This window comes from Plectrocnemia conspersa, unplaced genomic scaffold (assembly GCF_051122295.1).
Source record: "Plectrocnemia conspersa isolate PC_06_02 unplaced genomic scaffold, ASM5112229v1 ptg000014l, whole genome shotgun sequence".
Classification (NCBI taxonomy): Eukaryota; Metazoa; Arthropoda; class Insecta; order Trichoptera; family Polycentropodidae; genus Plectrocnemia; species Plectrocnemia conspersa.
Window position 1 is genome coordinate 10,071,148 of NW_028277178.1, and position 22,359 is coordinate 10,093,506.

General features: G+C 35.4%; 4 protein-coding genes across 4 annotated transcripts; 2 read left to right on the forward strand and 2 right to left on the reverse strand.

Annotated features, from left to right (window-relative positions):
* The first annotated feature begins 1,113 nt into the window (after window positions 1-1,113).
* Window positions 1,114-2,613, forward strand: mRpL13 (mitochondrial ribosomal protein L13). The gene is made up of 3 exons (XM_088203948.1): window positions 1,114-1,205; window positions 1,399-1,677; window positions 2,311-2,613. Exons 1-3 carry the CDS (start codon window positions 1,182-1,184, stop codon window positions 2,542-2,544), a joined length of 537 nt encoding a protein of 178 aa, XP_088060074.1. The 5' UTR covers window positions 1,114-1,181; the 3' UTR covers window positions 2,545-2,613.
* LOC148226191 (leukotriene A-4 hydrolase) lies at window positions 2,534-8,309 on the reverse strand. Its single transcript, XM_088203946.1, has 10 exons — window positions 8,192-8,309; window positions 7,970-8,085; window positions 7,761-7,897; window positions 6,301-6,412; window positions 4,996-5,228; window positions 4,737-4,935; window positions 3,996-4,214; window positions 3,510-3,657; window positions 3,271-3,442; window positions 2,534-3,204 (listed from the first exon to the last, which is right to left on the reverse strand). The coding sequence occupies exons 1-10, from the start codon at window positions 8,232-8,234 to the stop codon at window positions 2,754-2,756; spliced, it is 1,830 nt and encodes a 609-aa protein (XP_088060072.1). The 5' UTR covers window positions 8,235-8,309; the 3' UTR covers window positions 2,534-2,753.
* A 3,989-nt stretch (window positions 8,310-12,298) lies between these two features.
* Window positions 12,299-13,196, reverse strand: Prosbeta6 (proteasome beta6 subunit). Its single transcript, XM_088203918.1, has one exon. It carries the CDS (start codon window positions 13,031-13,033, stop codon window positions 12,386-12,388), a length of 648 nt encoding a protein of 215 aa, XP_088060044.1. The 5' UTR covers window positions 13,034-13,196; the 3' UTR covers window positions 12,299-12,385.
* Window positions 13,197-15,392: 2,196 nt separating this feature from the next.
* Window positions 15,393-17,784, forward strand: nito (RNA-binding protein spenito). Its single transcript, XM_088203090.1, has one exon. It carries the CDS (start codon window positions 15,476-15,478, stop codon window positions 17,654-17,656), a length of 2,181 nt encoding a protein of 726 aa, XP_088059216.1. The 5' UTR covers window positions 15,393-15,475; the 3' UTR covers window positions 17,657-17,784.
* Window positions 17,785-22,359: the final 4,575 nt, after the last annotated feature.

Genomic DNA, 22,359 nt, shown 5'->3' on the forward strand with positions numbered 1-22,359 from the left:
CATTTTTCTGGCTGATGATTCAATGGCGATAAATGTTTCTATTAGTGCCTGTTTTGGCCTCGCTACTATATCTATGTCATCAGCGCAGGTGAAGAAGAGCACCAAATAACCTAAGACCGGCCCTGCGTTGATGTGTACCAAAAGAACGTGCCACCGTCACGTCAGTGTTACCAGAGTGCCATTAAATTTTAGCTATAATGAAATAAATACATATATAAATAGGCCTCCACAAATTTATCTGGATTTTTTTTAATAAATAGACTGCAGTACGAGTTAAAGCCGACCAGTATAATTATCAATATGGCTGAATTTAAAAAAAATAGTCGAAGAAGGAGGCACCTGCGTTTTAAATCTTCCCTTTACGAAAATTGCTTAAAACTTCTAGCAAATAAAAATATTATTAAGCATTTTGCATTTGTAAAATATTGTAAGTTAATCTTTTTCAAGACACAGATTGAGCTGCTGCAGTAGTATTTTATTTAAATATATTTACATGCTTACCAGGCGCATACGGTGAGATACATTCCCTTTCGCTCGCTCGCGTGTTATGTGACGAGAGTTACATACGTTCTTCTCACTCACTCTCGTTACTTAACATTCGAGCAAGCGTAAGGGAATGTATCTCATCGTACGCGTCTGATGTTTACAATTTAAGTGTGTAAGTGGACGGAGCGGGGCTGTGTGAGCCCGCCGAAGTCATCAAGGATATTTATGTCCGTCACGCCTGTGCTACCAGAGTGCCGCCAAGTTAGCCCATAATAAATCTAAATATATATATAAATGGGCCTCCATAGTTTGAACAGAAAATGGACGTTTTGCAACTATCAACAGATGTAAAAGTAGACAGCACTTATACAATTTATACAGGAAGTATCAAATTTCATAGTGCAAATCATTAATTTTATATTTCAAAGTATCAAATTAATAGTGGAAACTATGTAAACTAAAGAGCAATTATTTCACACCGTTTATTTGGCTACTGAGATTGAAGTTATGGATTTGTTTAAAATGTAATTTATAATTATATTCCAATGAAATTATTATTTTTATATTCCTCGCGTCGAATAAATGTTACAATAAAAATATTATCCAACTGAATAATCGTAATCATACATATCAATATTGATCGTCTAATGGCAATACTGATGTGAAATTTTCAGGTTAGGTTATTGTTCTGAACGATGTCGGCGTTCAAGAGAGTTCAGGTAAAAAAATCTAATTGCAAGTAACCATAAAACAAAAATGATTTTATTATTGAGCATTTGACATTTCATTAAGTAATATAAATAAAGTCGATCATTATATGATTGTATTTATTACCTAGTTTTAGTTGTCAAATTAATACCATTAACGAATATTTATACGAAATAAAGTTGAAATTATTACATTTATTTTTAGCAATGGGCGACTTTCGCACGAGTCTGGCACTTATTCGACTGTAAGTTTCAAGATCCCTATATTTCGGCCGATCTGATAAAAAAATATATCATGGGAAGTTACAAGCCAATTTACCATCCATTGAATAATTGTGGAGATGTGGTGGTAATCATAAATTCCCGCGACATTGCATTGCGAGGTAGCGATTGGCGGAGAAGGGCATATTTCCATCACACCGGTTTTCCCGGTGGCGCTACTTGGACACCGGCTTGGGAGCTTCACAGAACAGATCCAACAATGGTAATTATTTAATTGTTTTTTTATCGGGTTGAAAGAAAACCCAACATAAAATTGACGAGAAAAACTTTTCAAAAAGTACAATCTACTTCATAGAGGATTGACAGATGTTCTAATAAAATGCGTAGTTTTATGCTGCAACTTCATTCCTTTGTTAAGTAGATGAATAACATTTTGTAATAATTTCTTAGTTCACTGCCTGGCCCTTCTGTGTTACCAACAAAAATATGAATTTTCTGTTGGTCTTGACACAACTAAATCATATACGGTAACTACATTGCTCAATGCTTTATCCTTATTTTTCATTGTGGGTGAAAACTATTTTTACATTTTTCCTGGAGCTGAATCTTCTTATCTCCACTTGCATTTACAAATTAAAGACAGATTGAATTAATCCATTTTAGGCTAAAATTTGCAAAATTGACCGTCACTTCCATGACAACAGTTAAAGAACAGCTGATATAATAAGCTAACTGACAATGTGAATTGATTGGTAGTACTGTAACAAATGCTATCTAGCGATTCTTGACCATTTTCAGTTGTTTCATATAAAATAATAATTTGATGTTGAGACAGTCTTATTCCAAACTGACATGTTATCTGATATTCTATTAAAAATATTAATATGCTTTTCAGATTATTAAGAAAGCTGTTTACAGATCGCTGGGTAATAATTTACAGAGACGTTACACAATGCAACGCCTTTTTATATACCCAAATAGCGACGTACCCATTGAAATAATGGAAAACATAACAAACACGATTAAATCGCCGAGAATAACGCCCGCAAGATTGGATCATATTCCGGAAGAGGTAGTTAAGAACTTCCCGAAAATTATGGATTATCCAACAGACTACATTGTAAGATAAAATATTTATTAAACAATTTGTAGAAGTACATTTTTTAGAAATAATATAAAATCAATATAAAACAATAAATTTGTTATTATTTTAACTCTAGAAATCAAGAAATGATATACTTATTCTCAGTAGTTCTTAAGAATAGATATACTTTTTCTATTCATAATCAATTATGAATATAAAATTTCTTGATATTCTAGATATGTTGGTCATGAGCACTAGTCCAAGTGCAGGTCTTTCTTCAAAACGTATGCAGAAATGTGCATCATGTATTTTTCGTTGGCTTTAAAGTTTTCTATTGCTTGGTCCCTTACTTCTTCCCATCCATACAAGTCTCTATATATTGGCCTGACGAATTTCATTCGTCCTTGATCGTTGATGAACTTCAATGCGTCTTCGACTACGTCTGACCAGCGAACTTTGATGCAGAGGCGAAGCCACTTGCACTTGATCTCTGCGTTAACAGTTTTACTGAATTCATATACTGAATCCAAGTTTTTCACAAGATCCAGAGATACGTCTTGACGATACATATCTGATAAAAATTGACGAATCTGCAGGCTGTTCATACCGACGATATCTGATTTGGTGAAAGTAGAATAATTTGCTTTAGGCAAAGTCCAACGTTCGACTAACTCAGTGCAAGAGTCAATCAATGCTTTATTGTACCTATTGTATAATAAATAAATAAATAAAAAATATATATGTATATCAATATAAAATCGTAAATTTTACTTAGGGATATGAAGAGGCATTCCTGGTGTGTAAAGCCATTTGTCCCATTCAATTTTAGTTAATGCTTCGTTTCCCTTGAAATAATCTTCCAAAATATTTTTAAAATCGTTTGTATCGATCGATTTTCTTTGATAAGTATTTAGATAATGCCGTAAAAATGCCTCAAATTTAGCTAGAAAGTAACGTAAAATTAAAATTTTATAAATTTTTCAAAATTATTACATAATAAGAATAAACACCTGGTCCTCCTAACTGATTTTCCAAGTATCTCAAAAACGTAGATCCCTTTTCGTAAGGCACTGATGAAAAAGCATCGTCTGGATTCAATCCTTTTAAATTGACAACCAAGTTGGTGAGCGGATTATCTTTACCCAAATGGCCATTGACCTATAAAATATTGCATAGTATTGAATCTTACAAAAGTACATAACGACATATACTCAGTATAAATATATCTGGTATCTTTTGACAAATTTTAGACTTGCATTTAGGGCAAATCTCCCCACTAGTACATATTTTATACGCTCGATAATATTATTAATTCTTATATACTTACTTTACACTACATTTTTTAAATGTAGTGGATATTAGCAATTCTCAGAAAATATTTAATTATTCATTATTATTGCAAGATAAAGAAAAGTTGAGAATGCTATTGATTGTGTTGTGTTGTATAGTACCCACTGACTGTATAATGAACATTATAAAAAATAAAATTCAAGTACCGTATCTCTCAATTCGTCCAACCCAAGTATGGTATGAAAGTCCTTGTGCTTATAATCGTCGCCATCGCTTGCTAAACGAGAAGATATTTTTCTTTCTACGAAGACAGTAAACCCTTCGTTCAACCAGAAGTGCTCAAAGTTCCTGTTGGTCACCAAATTTCCAGTCCAACTGTGAGTGATTTCATGCACGATTACATCAGCTAATGAACGGTCTCCAGCCTAAATGGTATTGTTTATATAAATTTAAAATATAAAAAGATCAACACATAAAGGGTTTAAAAGCAAAAAACTTAATATTATATCTATAAACTTAAATTTTTGGTAATAGTGGCAAAAACTAATCATTACAAAAATACCTTCATAATATATTCATCCACTAATACATCATACATCTTTGGCTAATAACTAGGGACATCATTTGGGGGTATTTCCCCCCCCCCCCCCGTTGAATTTGACCAGTCATTTAATGAAGTACTATGAATTTGAAATATTAAAAAAAAAACACTGACTGGTCAACTTTTGCCCCCCCCCCTGTACAAAGCTAAAATGACGTCCCTGAATCTAAACAAAAAATTCTCAGGTTATTTTAAAGAAAAGAGCTGTTTTTAGAATTAGGCTCAGGATCACAAGAGATAACAGAACCGGACCTGGATAGATGCTAAAATGCCACACTCGAGTAAAAAAGCGAGGCAAAGGAGTTTTTGCTTTTAAAGCCCTCAATATTGAAATTTATAATCTCACCAGTAGCGTTGGCGTGACAAAAGTTAAGCACGGATTTTCCATACCACCATATGGGAACGACGGTGGTAACACTAACAAATCATAGATTCCCCAAACGTATGGCCCGCATATGTCTTCGGCGACTTTGAGCATTTTATCAGTGTCAGCAAATTCCCAAGCACATTTCTCAACTATCTCTTTCTCGGCCCAAACGGTGGATCTAAAAATGTTAAGTATTATTAACAAGAGTAATATTATTTTATATTTAAGTCAGTCATACCTTGGACCTAATGGTCTGGAATCTAAAACTCCAACAGCGATTGCAAGTAAATATGCAGGAATTGGCACAGGTTGATTGAAAGAGTGAATGGTTTCAGAGCCTGCCTGTTTTTTCTCATTACGCAGTGCACTCATCAAGACGGTGAATTTTGAAGGCGCTGTTACTTCAGCAGTGTATGTGAATTTTACTGCAGGCGTGTCCTGGCAAGGGACCACTGACCGTGCATGAATTGCCTATAAGAAATGTTTTTAATAATTTAAAATAAAGGACTATTAAAAAAATTATCATTCATTGTATCAGAATTCAGATCGTGGGTATATTTAATTCACAAGTGTATATGTATTTTTCAGTGAAGATATATTTTTACTAGTAAAAATATAGTTTCACTGACTGTTTAAAGGAATCATATCTGAATACATTTTCATATGTAGATATATGTTTATATAAGAAAAAAATATAATTTAACTGATAAGCATTAGTGAAATTATATACTGCTATAAAATGTCAATGAAACCCATTTTGACGATTGCGAACCTTTCATATGATGTTTAAACTAAGTGATGTTTAAATCTAATAAAAGTGCAGAAATTATAGGTAGTTTTAGAACTTTTATTAGGTCAAGTTTGGTTAATTCGCTTAAGTTAAGTTTAGGGTTGAATAGAAAATGGACGATTTGCAACTGTCAGATTGAGTTTCATAGACATTTTAAAGCAGCATATAATTTCACTAGCGTCTATCAGTTAAATTATATATTAGCTAGTAAGCTAGGCTGTTGCCAACGGTACAAAGAATACATGCAAAATAATTTTGGTGCAATAAGTGACCAATAAGATACAGATTTCAAGAACTATCTTCAACCTACAACTTTTTTAGAGGTATCAAAAAATTTGATTGTGACTATAGATTATTCGAAGTAGAATTTTTTTTTTAAATTAACAATATTAAATCAAATCTGAAGTATTAGTTTATATAATGAATAACAAATAAATAATAACCAGTTATAAACTGATTTTATAATATAATATTATGCATTCTAGAAAAAAATACATAATATATTTTTCATAATAAATATAAATTTTATTTTAAAAAATATTTAAGAAAGAACCACAATAACAGATATGTAACATTTGTTAACTGACAATTTGTTTTTTACAAGTTGATAACAAACCTATATTCGTTGGTCATTCATAACTAACATAAAAACATAAAAATACCTCCATATCCTCTCTTATAGATTTTAAGCAAGATATAAGTAACTAAATTAAATCGAAAATTCTTTGTTTCACCACTTTCTCGATAACACACCTGAAACTGAGAAAACATGTAAGGATCCTCTTTGCCCGATGTTTGCAGTGGTTCCAACCATTGTAAGCCACTAGCTCCTGGGGTTGATTCATATTGTATAACAATATCCAAACTAAAAAAAGGATAACACATAGAAAGCTGCTATTGATCACAGGAGAGAAATGCTAATTTATTTTATAAATCCTTAAAAATGCATGTGAACCAAGTAAATTGAACGGAAAAAGTTGTTTTTGTTAAATTTTAAGTAATAAATTAGTAATAATGGGAATATTGGGTCAAGTCTTAGAGTGGATAATAAAAACTTATTATTACAAATATTTGCAGATAAAACCCTATACTCTATTTGCGTTAACACGGTCAGTTCGAGAACTATCCATTTTATCATTATTCATAATTGAGAAAGAGATGGCAAGTTTGGGTTTACGCCGCTACTATTAGCTCTAAAGCACATGATACGGATATGCGCTCGGTGTACTTATCATTACTCCGATTGATTGATAAATATAAAAAATATAGTTATGATTTTAATTTCTACAAGTTCAAAATATAAACAGGAGTAATAATAAGTATATTGAATGTATGTCCGTATTATGTGCTTTAGCCCTAATAGTAAACCCAAACTAGCCATCTTTCTCAATTATGAATAACAATTATATATAAGATAATGAAGTGGATAGCTCTCGAACTGACTGTGTTAATGCAAATAGAGTATAATATAATGTGATTGAAATTTTGAGTAACATTGCAAGTGATTAAACTGATGTTAAATATATATATTTGTAAAGGACGTGAAAATATAAATCAAGGATTATAACTTGTTTTTTGTTGATAGATTTGAATATCATTTTATATAGATCATATTATTAAAAAGTTGGTATACAATAAGTACGGAATAGAGTAGTCTGTAAAGTCTCAGACTAGTAACTATGAGCCTGCGAGTTCGACCCTCGGCAGCAGCAATTGAATTTTAATTTATAAAAAAATGTATTATTAATAAAAAAAACCGACCCCAGCTGCAGTGACATCCATTGATTATAAATTATATTACACATAATAATTTATAATAATTAATATAGATGTCACTGATTCTCAGACTTTCAGCCTGATGGTTAATAATTACTTGTAAGTATTCATTATATTTGATTAACTTACTAAGTTGGTACAAATTTACCCCATTGGGCTTACTCCTGTTAGGTTACACCGGAAGATTTAATAAGTAATAAAAAAATAACAATAAAATCTTGCCTTAATAACAATATGTTACTGTGCAATAAAGTGTATGAAGTGGAATAGTAAGTAAGGAATTATCATAAAATACATAATGAAAAAAATAAACTCATGTAGCAAAAATAAATATGTATAAAAACGCAACAATGTGATAAATCACATAACGTGTTATCAATGAAAATCAAATTAAATAAAAAGAAAGATAACTAAAAATCTGATAAATTGCTGTTTACCAATCGCTTGAGTTATCTGGTAAATCGATCGTTAATTTAGAGCCGATATTTTTAGTATCTTCGTCAACGTTGAAGGTCAATGGTTCGCCATTTATGGTTGAAATATTGAAAATGTTTAATGAGCTGACATCGAGAAGCTGCAAATAATATTTATTTTTTATATTGTAAAATATGAATAATGACGACTGGCAAAAAATAAGTTTATATACCAGTTTATTGTTAGATGTTTCAATCTTTTTAACTTTTAACTGCACTTTTCCTTTTATGATTTTTTTCGAAAAATCTACATCCCACTTTAGGTGGATGTGTTCAACGACATGCTGATCTAAAATTGTTCAAAATATAAGAAAATATTATTTTAAAATTTTGTGTAAAAACTGGTATGAAAGTAATTCATTATTGTTATTTATGTCATTAAATGTTTAATTTACCTGGTGTTGAAAAAGAGGTGGGGTCAGCGACTGATAACGGCATGATCGTGCGATATATACGCCTACACCGGTCAGAATGACAGTATATTGCCAACTGTCAGATATTTGGCCTTAAAACAGCAATTACAAAGCATTACATTAAAAATAATAATAAAGAAAAAGTTGTGCTAATCCAACAATTTATTATTATCAGTCTATACAATTTATCAACTGTCAAGAAACCGAAATATTTTTATATATTTTATTTATTTTTATTATCACGTTATGCCTTTTTGTCATTGTTTATGCACGCACACAAACGCGTTTCTAACTCAGACCCGATGACATCAAGCACAAATAATAATAATAAAAAATAAATGATAAAAAACATATCTATAAAATTTAAGCCTAATTTACTTAAAATAAAACATATAACATACAAAAATAAAAAAAAATCTAAATGCCTAGCAATCCGGGCATTTTATTACTTTATGCATTTGACACAGAGCGCTGTATCATACAAAACACGATACACGCGTATTTTATTACCAGAACAAAAGTTACACGTACGTCTTCGTCCAATATTACGAGTACTAATGGGCGAATACGATCTAGGAAAATCTTTGGGGGCAAAAGTTTTCACGAATAATTCTATCGCTGACTTTTGCGGTTTATGTAAATAAACGTTCTCCTGTCGTTCAATTACATTTTTTTACTATATCCACGGATAAGAATACCGTTGAATTGCCTCTCAGAATATTTATGGATTCATATCTTATAAGCATTGAAAGCCATAATATCAATGAGCTCCATAATCATTATGAATGGTCACCGCATTGTTGCTCGTACGCAAGAAAGTTCACGAGTCATTTTGCCTCCTAGATTAACCCCGCCTTTTGTTCTGGTATACATTTTAATTACCGGTGATTGTTTGTTTTTGCTGCCTTCAATATCGGTGTTTAAAACTTTTGTACTGAGCAACAGAACTGTATTTTTTTTGAAATATAAGACGCCAAGCACACGGTATCAACAAAACTAAACATACTACTGTACAGTTCTTTCTCCCATCTATTAAAAAAGGTTCATGCACATAGTAAGAATCATCTGAAGGCGAAGATAGAGGACGTGAGTTCCAAACATTCCCCAACTTCGATATATAAAAAGTTTCTGAAAAATAATATATATATATTTGTCGTATTTTTTTATCATAAAAAAAATTTGATATTATACTTACATTATAAGGATGTTTCGTGTTTTTATTACATTCTGATGAATCTGACATATTCGATAAAAATAATTTAATTAATTTATAATATAATAAATAATAATTTTAAATGTAAATGTGAAAAAGACTTACTTCGTAATTGCAATAATCTTCATCTGATTCCAACATTTCAATCACGTCTTCGTTATCCGAAAGAAATTCTATATCTTCAAATTGGAGATCCGATTCATCGGAATCATTATATCTTATGGCCATCGCTATAAATATTATTTAAACTAAAGTTAGTTTATATTAAAATTATTTAATTAAGTATAAATATACTTGTTATGTCGAAAAGAATTGTAACTCACTCATATCTCTTTTTGAAATTCTCTGACAAAGTGGTATGGCATGGGCGCATGAAAGTTAATTAATTTAATTAATAAGTAAATTTTTGATATCGGATAAAAACGTTCGTGAGATTTTGTATATTAAAAATCAAATAAGGATAGAAGTTTTCAGCAATTTTTTTATTATTATTAAAATACTTTGTATTCTATGACTCTTTCCCGACGAGATAAGTGTTTATAAAACGTTGTATCTTTAGAGGTAAAGAACCTTCATTTTTAATTTTGCTTTTAAAAATGATTTATTTCTTGTATGATTATCCAATGCAAAAAGGATAATAGTCAATTGGAAAAAAAACGTAAAGAGAATATGTAGTAAAGCACCCTTTACAGTTTTACCTCAGCCGTAATTGTTTGGACTCAAGAAACTCGTAGTGGACAATTCTCGCTGCAGTTCATAATATATAAATCATGATCTTGTGGTGATTATTGTCTTTGAAGTGTGTGATATCATTTGATGACAACCGAGTACTGGTTAACTTGTTATTACAATAAAAGATCAATTTGTTATCCGTAACAGTAAGCATGCAATCAAAAAATGGTGTTTTTGAGACGTGATATAAGGGAAAAAATGTTACTATTTGAAGCTTGTTCTTATTTGTTAGCATATGCAGGACCTATTCATCATGATTTTCAAATTTATGTAGGTTAAGGTGACCAGACGTCCTCATTTTGTCCTCCTCGAACAAAAATATCCGTGATGACCTTTTTTCAGCTTCCGTAGTAATTTTTTCTCCTCGAACAGAAATTTCCTAAATGACCATTTTATTTTTATTGTCCTCCTTTGATACTTTCAAAATTTGGTCACTCTGTAAATGGAAGCAATTTGTTTTAGATTTCTTGATACGTTACTTTTACTAACAGCAATTCGCAATTCTTATTCATTGTTATCGGAGGATTTTTTTAAATTATTATTGTACAGTTAGTTCTTTCAATATATTATACGATTTGCATCTCAAGCATTTGATCCAAATTTAACCATATTAAGCAAACATGTTCGAATTTCACTGAATTCAATCGACATTTTAAAGGGGTTACAAATTACAAATTAAGAGATAGCTCACTGTGTCTTTTATATGTTATCTTTTGTAACAAATTGTGAGGAGTCATTTTTTAAATTATTATTGTGCAGTTAGTTCTTTCAATATATTATACGATTTGCATCTCAAGCATTTGATCCAAATTTAACCTTATTAAGCAAACATATTCGAATTTCACTGAATTCAATCGACATTTTAAAGGGGTTACAAATTACAAATTAAGAGATAGCTCACTGTGTCTTTTATATGTTATCTTTTGTAACAAATTGTGAGGAGTCATTGCAACGAACTTTTAACGAAAGTCGCTTTTTTTGTCTAAAGGCAATTAATTGTCATAAATTACAAAAACATTGTATAATAATTTTGGAAAAAATATGAAAATTAATTAATATAAAACAAATAACATGATAGTATTACTTGTAGGCAACCTTTGCTTACACTTTTCATTAGCGAACTATTTAATGCCGTAAAGCTGAAAGCGAGTGTTAGATGCATGGGCTTCAAACCAAAATTTATTAGACATGTAAGTTATATGATATAACTAAACTTCAATATGGAGGGTTTGTTAATTAGGGATAATACTCCTTTGCTGTGATTGGTTTAACACTTCATAATATATTACTTTTAGTCATTGTCAGTCGAGAGGTACTTGTTTTTTACCTTCAGATTATTTTTTTAGCCTTGGGTTCTCCTTTAGCTCTTGAAAATGCGTTTCTTTGATATTTGGCTTTGAAATTGTCCTTATGTGGAAAAATATGTCTTTTTATATCGACAGCATCGTTACAAAATAATACCAGTAAAGTAATTTGACCAGTGAAACGCTAATTTCAAGCAGATGCATTTTTAAAACATTATTTCTTTTCAGTTCGCCTAATATGTATGTATGTATATTTATAATTTTTGATAAACTATGATATTAGAAACAATTACACAGCTAAAGGCTTAATCTGAATATCTTTCATAATCATTCAAATCAGATTAGTAAAATTCAGGGCTGTGGAGTCGGAGTCGTGGTGTTTTGGCCGGAGTTGGAGTCGAAGTCGTGAAAAATGAGCGACTCCGACCATTTTTTCTATAAAATGCATTTTTTTAAATTATGAAATTTTAATTGCGTAATAATGAATGTGTATAGCGTATGAATATTAAACGTGTAGAAAAACACCAAAAATACCTGATAAAATTAAACTTTTTTGTCGGAGTCGGAGTGGAGTCGTGTTGATGGTAAATATCGGAATCGTGTTTTTTTTTAACGACTCCACAGCCCTGATAAAATTAGTGTTTATAATCAGTAAGACGACATTCAACTTTGTAAACTTTTTCTCCAAATAAAGATGTGCCAGTAGTGACTTTTAATAGATTGAACATACATTGAAAAAGTGCAACATCATCGTAGTAGTCAACTGTGACAAATATATTTTTTATAAGCTGGCAGTCTAAAAGCGGGATTAAAAGAGCGAATTAAAACGAAGATAAATTATTTATATAAAATATTTATTGAATTATTAAACGAATTAAAAAAGCAGCATACCCTTCGCTAACATTTTAGATGGAAATGACAATACTTTTAGTCCTTTCTTAAGGATACGACCTCATCGCGTATATCGTCCTTGGTGATTATTTTAATGTATATATTGTCGCCAGTGTAAATGTCTCTCTCGGCAGCCGACACGAAGACGTCTTTCAAGATCTGAAGTGCCCTCTCGAGAGTCAGCGGAGGCTTCGTCTCCTCCGAAATGTTCTTGCGGTCGATCTGATTGTCGAGCAGCGGCTGAAGCAGCGGTCCGGCCGATCCTCCGGCTTGGCAGTTGGATCGGTCGTAGTTGCCAATGGGGTCGTAGCTGTAGACGCAGCCCTTGCCCTCGGTGTCCAGACCAGCGAGCACGTTCGATATGTAGTACGGGAAGAAGCGCTTGTGGTACAGCTCCACGGAGAGCATCTGCGCCAGAGCCGGGGTGGACATTGGCCGACGGTGATCGTACAAATACATCTGAAGACGAGCGCTGATCACGCGCTTCAACGTGAGGGCATCACACCAGCAGCCGGCGCAGCCCAGCACGGCCGAGGGGGCCAGCTGCGCGAGCCGGTCGCAGCCTCTGGTCAGCACGCTGTAGCCCTGGCTGAGACGGCTGTCGGCGCCGATCACGGCGAAGTCATCGCCCGCTATGGCCACCACGGAGCCCCCGTTGTCCGCGTACGGTCTGAAGCGGCTCATCTCGTCGGTCACAAGTCGGAATTCAACTTTGCGTACGATTCTCGCCGGCGATGACCAGCGGTTTGATTATTTGACGGCCGCTTCTTCTTCTTCTTCTTCTTCTAGCGGCCGCGTTCCGATGTCGCGTCAGGTTGTAGATTCGTGTACTTACATTTTAATTAAAAAACTAATTGTAAATATTCAATTTCACCTTATTTAAAATATACAATTATTTTATTTTCAACAATTTTTTATAAAAATATCATAGAACTCGAGTTTTGAGTTTCAGTTTTTTTGAATTGTATTCTAATAGCTGTAGATTTTTCATTAAATCGGTTGTATAAAAATAAGATATTTTTATATTTAGCTGAAGAAATTGCAACCAAAAATAAAATCAATGCAGAATCGCACATTTTGATATATAAATAGTTTTGGCAAACTAATCGATTCGATAATATATAAAATGGACGAACGCGTTGATTTAAGTACTCACTTCAAGTTGGTATTTTTTGTTCAATATAATAATTAGATACCAATTAAAAATATATCGACCATCAATGTAGGTTGATGAATAATAACTAGTTATTACGATTTTAAACACGTTACAGTTAAGTTACAGTTTTTTTATTGAGCAAATTGTTAAAACCAAGAGATAACTAAAGACATATTTTTTACAACCGTTACATATCTTGAAAGAGGATATATATTTGGACTCCAATATACACTTGCTTTTTTTTAATTATTTGCTTTTAAATAAAAAAAAAAATACTTGTGTTTCTTCACATTGGGCAATCGTATGTTTGTATCTGTCTATTTTGCTGTTGTTATAGTAAAATAATATTGTTAAATATAATAGAAATATTGTTAAAAAATAATGTACTTAAACTAAATATATATTTACTGACTGTAACGATATGTTAGATAATAATAAAAAAATAATTATAAATTACTCCATTACAGAAATAGTTGATAATGTTGGGGCCTATTTATATTTAAATATAGATTTTCATTATGGCCAAAACTTGGCGGCACTTTGGTAACACTGGTTTGACGGTTTTTTCTCTCTACTGACAACCCTCGGCGCGTTCCCCGTGCCCCGTAATTGTATAAATAACCACGTAAACAACTTTAATTCTCAATAAAATACCACTGCAGCGGCTCAATCTGTGTCTAATTGCCATCCGTCGCCAAAATAATATAAAATATTCAAAAATAATTGTAGATAAAAACTTATATATGGAGCATTGAAATTACATAATAAAAAAAAGTAGAAAAATAGGTATATTATTTAGAATGAAAAAAATGTTAGGTATAAATACAAATAAAATTATATACAATAGTATTATATTGCCCTGCAGTAATTATTGTGCTACAATATTATGTATGCTTAATAAATTGGATAAGGCGATGTTGCAAAAATTACAAAATAGGACAAATTGAGTAGTCCTAAATACAAAATGGTTTAATAGTTGCAGAAGTATGATTGAATGGTAGGATATTCAAGAAATGTTGGAGAATAATGTTTTAGTATTTATATATAAGTTAGAAAATATTATGATATTATTAGACCCATCGTTAGATTATTCTTACATAATTACTGTGTGTACATTTGCGGAGCTAGTGTGAATAGTGATATTTATATTTTAATGTTGTAGTCCACTTTAATGATTTCATATAGGGAAATACTTCCAAGATTACGTTACCATTCGATTCTAACAAGACAACACTCCGTGCCATATTTTGCGAAAAAGCAGGGGTTGGTTTGCGTCAAAAAGTTTGACGCGAATTAAATCCTATAGAGTATATATATATATAAGCAAACTTATAAGGAAAAGTTACCCAGCACAATTGAAAATTTAAGATTTGTCTTTGAGAAAAATTGCAGACGGAATAGAGAAAATTGTTTCCGTACAGTTGCAAGGCGTCAGTTGACAGTATAACAAAAAGGGTTGCAGCTTGTAATTAAAGCTAAGGGTGAGCCTATTAAGTATTAAAAATAAGCTCATGATAACCTCTATCGGTTTTTTATTTATATTTTCACATTTTTTCAAGATATAACACATTTGATTATATTGAGGTGCGCCATTATTATGCCAAAGCCTGTATGTATGTAAATTTATAATATTTTCTTTCTATTATAAACTAGAATTGGTAATTTTTTGGATGTATTTTTATGTATTATTATAATAAAATTATGAAAATAAATAGGGATATTATTGAGAATATAATTCGGATCAGAGGCAAAAAATATATTCTTATCGGAATCGTAAGTAAAGTTGACGTTTTTATTATTATTGTTTATTATATTTTTGAGTATTGTATGTTTGTTGTAATCGCGAACGGCCGCTTCGCGAAACGTCGGACGTTCGCGAACGCGCTTGAATCGATCGCCGGCGACGCGTCGCCGGAAGCGTCACCGCGACGAGCCGTCGACCTCGGGCCCGGCGCCGTCTCCGCGCCCCCATGCTGGGGATTCCGCGCGCCGACAGGGACCGCATCACCGTCAAGATCCGCAACATGAAGCGCAGCTCGTCGAGGGACAGCCTGGCGCGGGCCAAACGGGGTCGGAGCGGAGCGCCCCGCTACGATGACAGCTCGGACGAGCGCGAGCGGGAGAGGGAGCGCGACCGGCTGTCGGCCGAGAGGTTGCGGCGCAGGGCGCGCTCGCCCTCGCCGCGCCGCTACGTTTCGCCCCACCGCGACGAGTACATGAGGGCGAGGGACTTGCGCGAGGCGGAGCGCCACTACGGTTACAAAGTGCTATGCGTCAGCGCGCTGCACCCGAAGGCGTCGGACGACGCGGTCAAGGACGCGCTTTACCGCGAGTTCAAGAAGTACGGCGAGTTCAGCGTGAAGGTTTCGCACGAGCCGGACGAGCGAGTGGCCTTCGTGTGCTTCCGCAGCTCGGAGGACGCGCGCGATGCCAAACGGGGTAAGCCGCGCGTGGCCGTGTACGACAAGGCGGCGCTCGTAGAGCCGGTGTACGAGCCGGCGCGCGCCGAGTATCGCGCGCGCCGCAGTCCCACGCCGCAGCCCTACGACGAGAGGCCGTACTACTCGTGGTCGCCGGCGCCCGAGCGCCGCCGCCCGGCCGCCGAGCACGAGCGGCCGTATCCGGCGCCGCGCGAGCCGCGCCCCCCGCCGCACGACTACCCGCCGCCGCACGCCCACCCGCACGCCCATCCGCATGCCCACCCGCCGCCGCACCGCGCGCCGCTGCATCACCCACCGCCGCACCCCCATCCGCACGCGCACTACCCGCCGCGCCCCTATGCTCCGCGACCGCACCACCCACCCTTCGACAAGCCCGAGAGCAAGAAGGACAAGTTTCCCAACTACCTGCATCACGTGCAGCCCGAGGACGACCCGCTCGCCACGCGCACGCTCTTCGCCGGCAACCTCGAGATCAACATCTCTGACGAGGAGTTGCGCCGCATCTTCGGCCGCTATGGCTCCGTCGAGGACGTGGACATCAAGCGTCCGCCACCGGGCACCGGCAACGCCTTCGCCTTCGTGCGCTACCAGACGCTCGACATGGCCCACCGCGCTAAGGTTGAGCTCTCGGGTCAGTACATCGGCAAATTCCAGTGCAAGATCGGCTACGGCAAGGCCACGCCGACGACGCGCATCTGGGTGGGAGGCCTCGGGCCCTGGACGTCAGTGCCACAGTTGGAGCGCGAGTTTGACCGCTTCGGCGCCATCAAGAAGATCGAGTACTCCAAGGGCGACTCGAGCGGCTACATCTCTTACGACTCGATCGACGCCGCGCAGGCGGCCGTCAAGGAGATGCGCGGATTCCCTTTGGGCGGCGCCGAGCGCAGACTGCGCGTGGACTTCGCCGACGCCGGCCCCGGCCAGGCCTACCGCCCCAAGCCGTACCCTCCGACGGCCGAACCGGACGCAGAGCCGGGGCGCGAGCCTTATGACGCCGCTTGGGACGAGGGCTACGCGGCGAGGGGCCGCGGCGGCTGCAGGGGCAGAGGGCGCGGCCGTCCGCCGCCCGACCCAACCGACGACGAATGGCGGCGCGACTCGTCTCGTTCTCCGCGCGGAGCCGGCTCCGCGGACTCCGACTCCGACGCCTCCCCTCGCGGGGTGGCCTCGGCTGGAGCCCTGGCCGCCGCCAGAACCCTCCCCGAGGTAGCGCGCAAAGCCGACGCTTCTTGGAGCGGCGCGCTCGTCCTTAAAAACTCGCTCTTCCCGGCCAAACTACACCTCACCGACGGCGATGGCGACATCGTCGAGGGCCTCATGAAAGACGAGGACGGCAAGCGACGCCTGCGCATCACGCAGCGCCTCCGGCTCGACCGGCCCAAGCTCGACGACGTGCAAAAGCGTATCGCCACCTGCAGCTCCCACGCCATCTTCCTCGGCCTAGCCGGCTCGGCGGCCTCCGTCGGCGGCGAGGAAGCCGGCGTACAGACGCGTCCGTTGCGCAACCTCGTCTCCTATCTCAAACAGAAAGAAGCCGCCGGCGTCATATCTCTCCTCAACAAGGAGACCGAGGCCACCGGGGTCCTCTACTCCTTCCCCCCGTGCGACTTCTCCGCCGAGCTTCTCAAGCGAACGTGCCACAACCTCGCCGAGGAGAGCCTCAAGGACGACCACCTAGTCGTGGTGGTGGTGAGAGGGGGCGCCACCTAGGCGCCTCTCCGCGTTTCAGTGCAGTGTCCGATCCGTCAATGTTTTGTTCGCTATGTAGTTTTATGTATTTTTTATATAACGTTTTCGCTGTGCTCCACGAGTGCGAGTGAAATAAATGATCGCGTCTGTTTGTTTGTTTATTTGTTCGTTCAGTTTTGATTCTTACTAAAAAATAGTTCCACGCGCGGCGGCGCTCGACACCGGTGAGTATATGTGGTTGTGCCTTTAGTTCTCGTTTAGTGCGGTTGTTATACGCTGTGTTTCGATAATAAGTGGGTTAAGTATTATGTGCAGTTTAGTACGGTTCCGCTCAGTGAGTTGTTCCGGTTCGACCCGAGTCAGTGGTGCAATGTTTTTTATATAAATAATTCGCAGCGCGGTAAGTATCGAGAGAAGACTGTAAGAGAAGAGTCAAATATACATATTGTATAAACATGTGTTTTCTTGATCGGCCGACTTACCGATGTCGTCGATGAACAAGTGCGATGAGATGCATTTCGATAGATCGTTGGATGATAAAAATAATACACACCGCTGTGTATTATTTTCATTATCTGAAAATATTTTATTCAGCCAGTATTTACCGTTAAAAGGATCGAAAACAGAGAATTATTTTGGGATATGTGCATTAAAATAAATAATTTGTTCCATAAAACGAATTCTTTGTGCATGTGAGATAAAAGGACTCATTGCCGAGTTATTCATAAGATGTTATTCGTTTTATGTTACAATTATTTAATACAATGATCATTTAAATGATCCGTTGCCATTCTATAGTGAGACTACTTATTTTTCTAACTAATTAATTCATAAAACTAGAACTGCAACTGTGCTTTTTATCTTTTAAGCCATTTAAAATTATATAATAAATGTTCACATCGATCTATTGAAAATTTCACTCTTCAGTCGTGAAAAAATAATTAAAGCTTACTATTATTATTTACATCAATAGTGGACTGTCATCCAAAGTACTAGTTTTAAATTTTTCGCCATATATTGTACGTATGGAATATTTTTACTTATTTAAAAGAATTTAACATGTTTCTCATAGTTACCGGAATCTTTTTTATGCATTTCTATCGTTCCCGTGACTGACGACATACTCTTCAGGGGGGAAATAATTAGTATAATTACTAGTTTAATATAACTTCTGATCCAAAAATTATGAGCCTATCGTATTCTTGACTACGGCAACTGTGCGAGCTGCGTTACAAAATCGTACCCTTGATGTACTGCTGTACTGTTCGCAGTATAATACAGAGGAGTGTTTAGTTACATTTAAAGCAAAAAGCTTGTAATATTGCTACTGTGTACCATGTCGATATGTGAGCATCTTTATTGATCGTTTAATTAAATTATTAGCCTTATGTATATCAATTAATTTCCATGACTCCGATCGTCAGTCATATTTCAATACTTTTGCCATTCCTTGTATGATGCTAATCGGGAAATATAGAATAATACCATGCGGCAGTAGCTCTCCGGAGAGGTCCAAATGTGTGACTAATTTTAATTATTTCCATCTTACTATGGTTTTCGATTCGCCTAGGTTTTTGCTAAACTGGTGAAATTTCACACGTTGAATATTGTGTGCACAAATTTGTGCATTTCAAAAATTTGGAACTGCATATTTACTGTAATGTATTTATTTGGTTCTTTAGCTGAAGTTGTCACTAATAAATCAACTAAAATAGTTGAAACAATCGATATCCTACTCTCTCCATCTCCTTTGTCTTTAAGTAATGAAAACACTAGTCAAAAAGTTTTTGTTAGGTTTTTTATTTTCTATGTGCTAAGTATTTATGTAAAAAAAATTTAATGTTTCTTTTATTGAATCGTCTAAAACCGATTACGACTGGCATTTCGAACAATGTCATGCAATAATATTGTGATACCTTTAGATTATTTTTTTATTGTAAATAATTTTTATTATATCCATGTCTATTAACTTCTTAATTATATTTTCTGCCATCGTTGAAACTAATTATATTAACGTAAATCGATACTTGTTCTATGGCAGATTTTATTGTATGATGTAAAGAATCACCTTTGTAGTAAATGTTGAAGCTTTCTTCAATTATAATAAAAATTGCTGTATTTGCCTCATTAATGCTTTGTAATGGTTGTTTAAATTAGCTTTACAATATTTTCAATTCTGGTTGTAATATATATATATATATATATATATCTGGAATGCACTCGATTCCCAATATCATTTATTTATTATAATTCCATGGCTGCATCATAATGTTTATTATATTTAACGAGACTGAAAATATTAATCGGTTCATGCTCCACGAAAATAAAATTATTTAAAATAATATTTAATGCCCCTAATGCAGTAACAAGTTCCAGAATTTATTAAGGTTCTCGAACTTTATGACGTTAATTAACTTCTATTTGCTGTTATCAAAAACAATGATATTTCGTTGCTTAGAATATAAACCGGTCGATAATATCCTAGATTTTCAAGTGTTTGTTAGATATGGAATGTTTTTCAAAAGGCTCACGCGAGCCATCTTCTCGAGCCCTTGGTACCCCAGGCTACGTACTAAATGTGTTCTATCAAATAGTAGCCTTATTGTGAATTGCCGTTTCCCATATTCATTTTCTTTAAATTTATGTCTTCATAATTACATAATTATAGAAGTAAGACAATCACATTTCTTATTATGAAGGCGATTTAAAATATGTAGTCTGTAAATAACTAACTGAACAGCCGCCTGCTTCTTTTCATCGTTTTATAACATGGCGTTTCTCGGTTCAATTTTCTTAACTTTTTATAATAATTAAAATATTTATCTTTTTCCAAATTTATGTAAGCCCTATAATTTCCGATGATGGGTGTTTGATCGGATTTTGCATCATCAGTTATCTGTAGAATGTTAACTTTATGTATTGATTCTACATTTGATAATTGTTTTGAATTATCTCAACATCTGTATCAATTTTTAAATTTATTTGCTGATGAAGCGTCGTATCATACAGGATAGAAATGTATGACGTTCATATCATATGTGATTCGTTTCATTGTAAGACTCGTAACCTGGGGTACACTTGTATTAAAGATAAACTTGAAAGTGTAAGTCTGGATTATTCGTAATTTAAATTATATAAAATCGGATTTACAAATATTGAAAATTGATTTATTACATTAGGTTGTCCAATAAGTTTGTGTTGTTTTTGCGATTTTTTTGATACAATTATATATACAATTAAAGTAATCTTTTTAATTTTAAATTATCTTCTGACAGCGTTCCAGTAGTTTTTCTATACTTCGTCGATAAAAATTGTTCTTTTGCCATGAGCCATCTAGCCAGTTCTGCTTTATTTCATTATTTCATCATTTTTAAATGTTATATATTGCTGGTAATGTATTTTGCTTGCTGATTTTCATTTACCTGTTTTTTCGCTCTGTGTGATTAGAGAAAGACATGATCCATGTGGAGCAAACTCAAGACGCATGAGATGATTCGTTAGTTAATGTTGTTTTGACTGTGCTTATAAGGGATTCTTTTGTCAAACTTCTGGACTTAATATTCCCAATAAATTCAGACGATTGAGCACTATTTGCAGTGAACGTATAAGTTTGTTTTGCTAATAACTGTGTTAGATCTCTTGGAGAAAAGCTATTAAACACTGCAAAAATTTAACAAATTGTTCTTTCTGCAACAAAGCCGAGCAGTTGGTGTAGCATTACAGTCCTAATTAGAATCATAGAGATGTTAAAAAAATATTTTTGTGAAACTGCACCTCTTTAATTTTAGGGTAAAACACAGCTAACTATAAACAACGCTGAAAAAGTAAAAGTGGTTTTTCAAATAAAAAAACAAGATTATAAAACTATATGATACTAATAGGAAAACATTGTGACTAATAAAGCATAAACAAAAAACGCAAGAACTAACTGGACAACCTAATATACATACATATGTGATAAGAGTTTTATTCGTTATTCCATAATTATATTTTAAAAGAAATACATTATTTTATACAGAATGTTTGTTTTAACAATTTCTTCCTCCGACCGAGTATAATAAGAACACAAAAAAGTAAATAACAGACATAGAGAGAATCGAAGCGGCTGAGAAGATTATTACATTTTTTTCGGAAAATAGAAAAAGTGGTAAGATAAAACTCGATCTGATCACTATTAACAGGCATCATTTAATAACTGATTTTATATATGAGGCAAATAGTTTTCTTGTTTCTTTTTTTTATTAAATGGCAATTTTTTTTTAGTCTTACACTAGTAAGAAGAGCGTGGCTTTTGTAGCACGAAACAAGTAATTATATTAGTTATTCTTCAACAGAAAATGAATGATATGATACCCTTTAGATATCGTACTGTTGGGTGCAAGTAAAATATACTAAATAATATATTAATATTATGATTCTAGCCTGTTGAACAATTTATGTTTAGTTATATTCCACTAGGCTACTAATAAATATCTTTAGGGAGTTTAACGAATATACATTGGAGCTGCGTTCTTCGAACTTATTAAAACTAAATTCCGACAGGCGCGATTATTTATTTTATGGAGACCAATAATAAACATGCCGAAATGTTAAATCGGTGAAGTTCTTACAAGACAGAACAAATCGACTCTTCATTCAGAGAAAAATAATACGTAACGAAAAGGAGAAGTCTCACGGGAACCAAACGAGCTCAGAGTTAAATTAAACTAGCCATCGAAAAAATA

What these genes read in the sequence shown, in the direction of transcription:
- nito (XM_088203090.1), top strand. Translation starts at nt 15,476, where the DNA reads ATGCTGGGGATTCCGCGCGCCGACAGGGACCGCATCACCGTCAAGATC.
- mRpL13 (XM_088203948.1), top strand. Translation starts at nt 1,182, where the DNA reads ATGTCGGCGTTCAAGAGAGTTCAG. An exon ending in CGGCGTTCAAGAGAGTTCAG is followed by an intron (nt 1,206 to 1,398) that starts GTAAAAAAATCT and finishes ATTTATTTTTAG; the next exon opens with CAATGGGCGACTTTCGCACG. An exon ending in ACAGAACAGATCCAACAATG is followed by an intron (nt 1,678 to 2,310) that starts GTAATTATTTAA and finishes TATGCTTTTCAG; the next exon opens with ATTATTAAGAAAGCTGTTTA.
- Prosbeta6 (XM_088203918.1), bottom strand. Translation starts at nt 13,033, where the DNA reads ATGAGCCGCTTCAGACCGTACGCGGACAACGGGGGCTCCGTGGTGGCC.
- LOC148226191 (XM_088203946.1), bottom strand. Translation starts at nt 8,234, where the DNA reads ATGCCGTTATCAGTCGCTGACCCCACCTCTTTTTCAACACCAG. An exon ending in TCCAGACCATTAGGTCCAAG is followed by an intron (nt 4,936 to 4,995) that starts GTATGACTGACT and finishes TAACATTTTTAG; the next exon opens with ATCCACCGTTTGGGCCGAGA. An exon ending in ATGCCTCTTCATATCCCTAA is followed by an intron (nt 3,205 to 3,270) that starts GTAAAATTTACG and finishes ATTATACAATAG; the next exon opens with GTACAATAAAGCATTGATTG.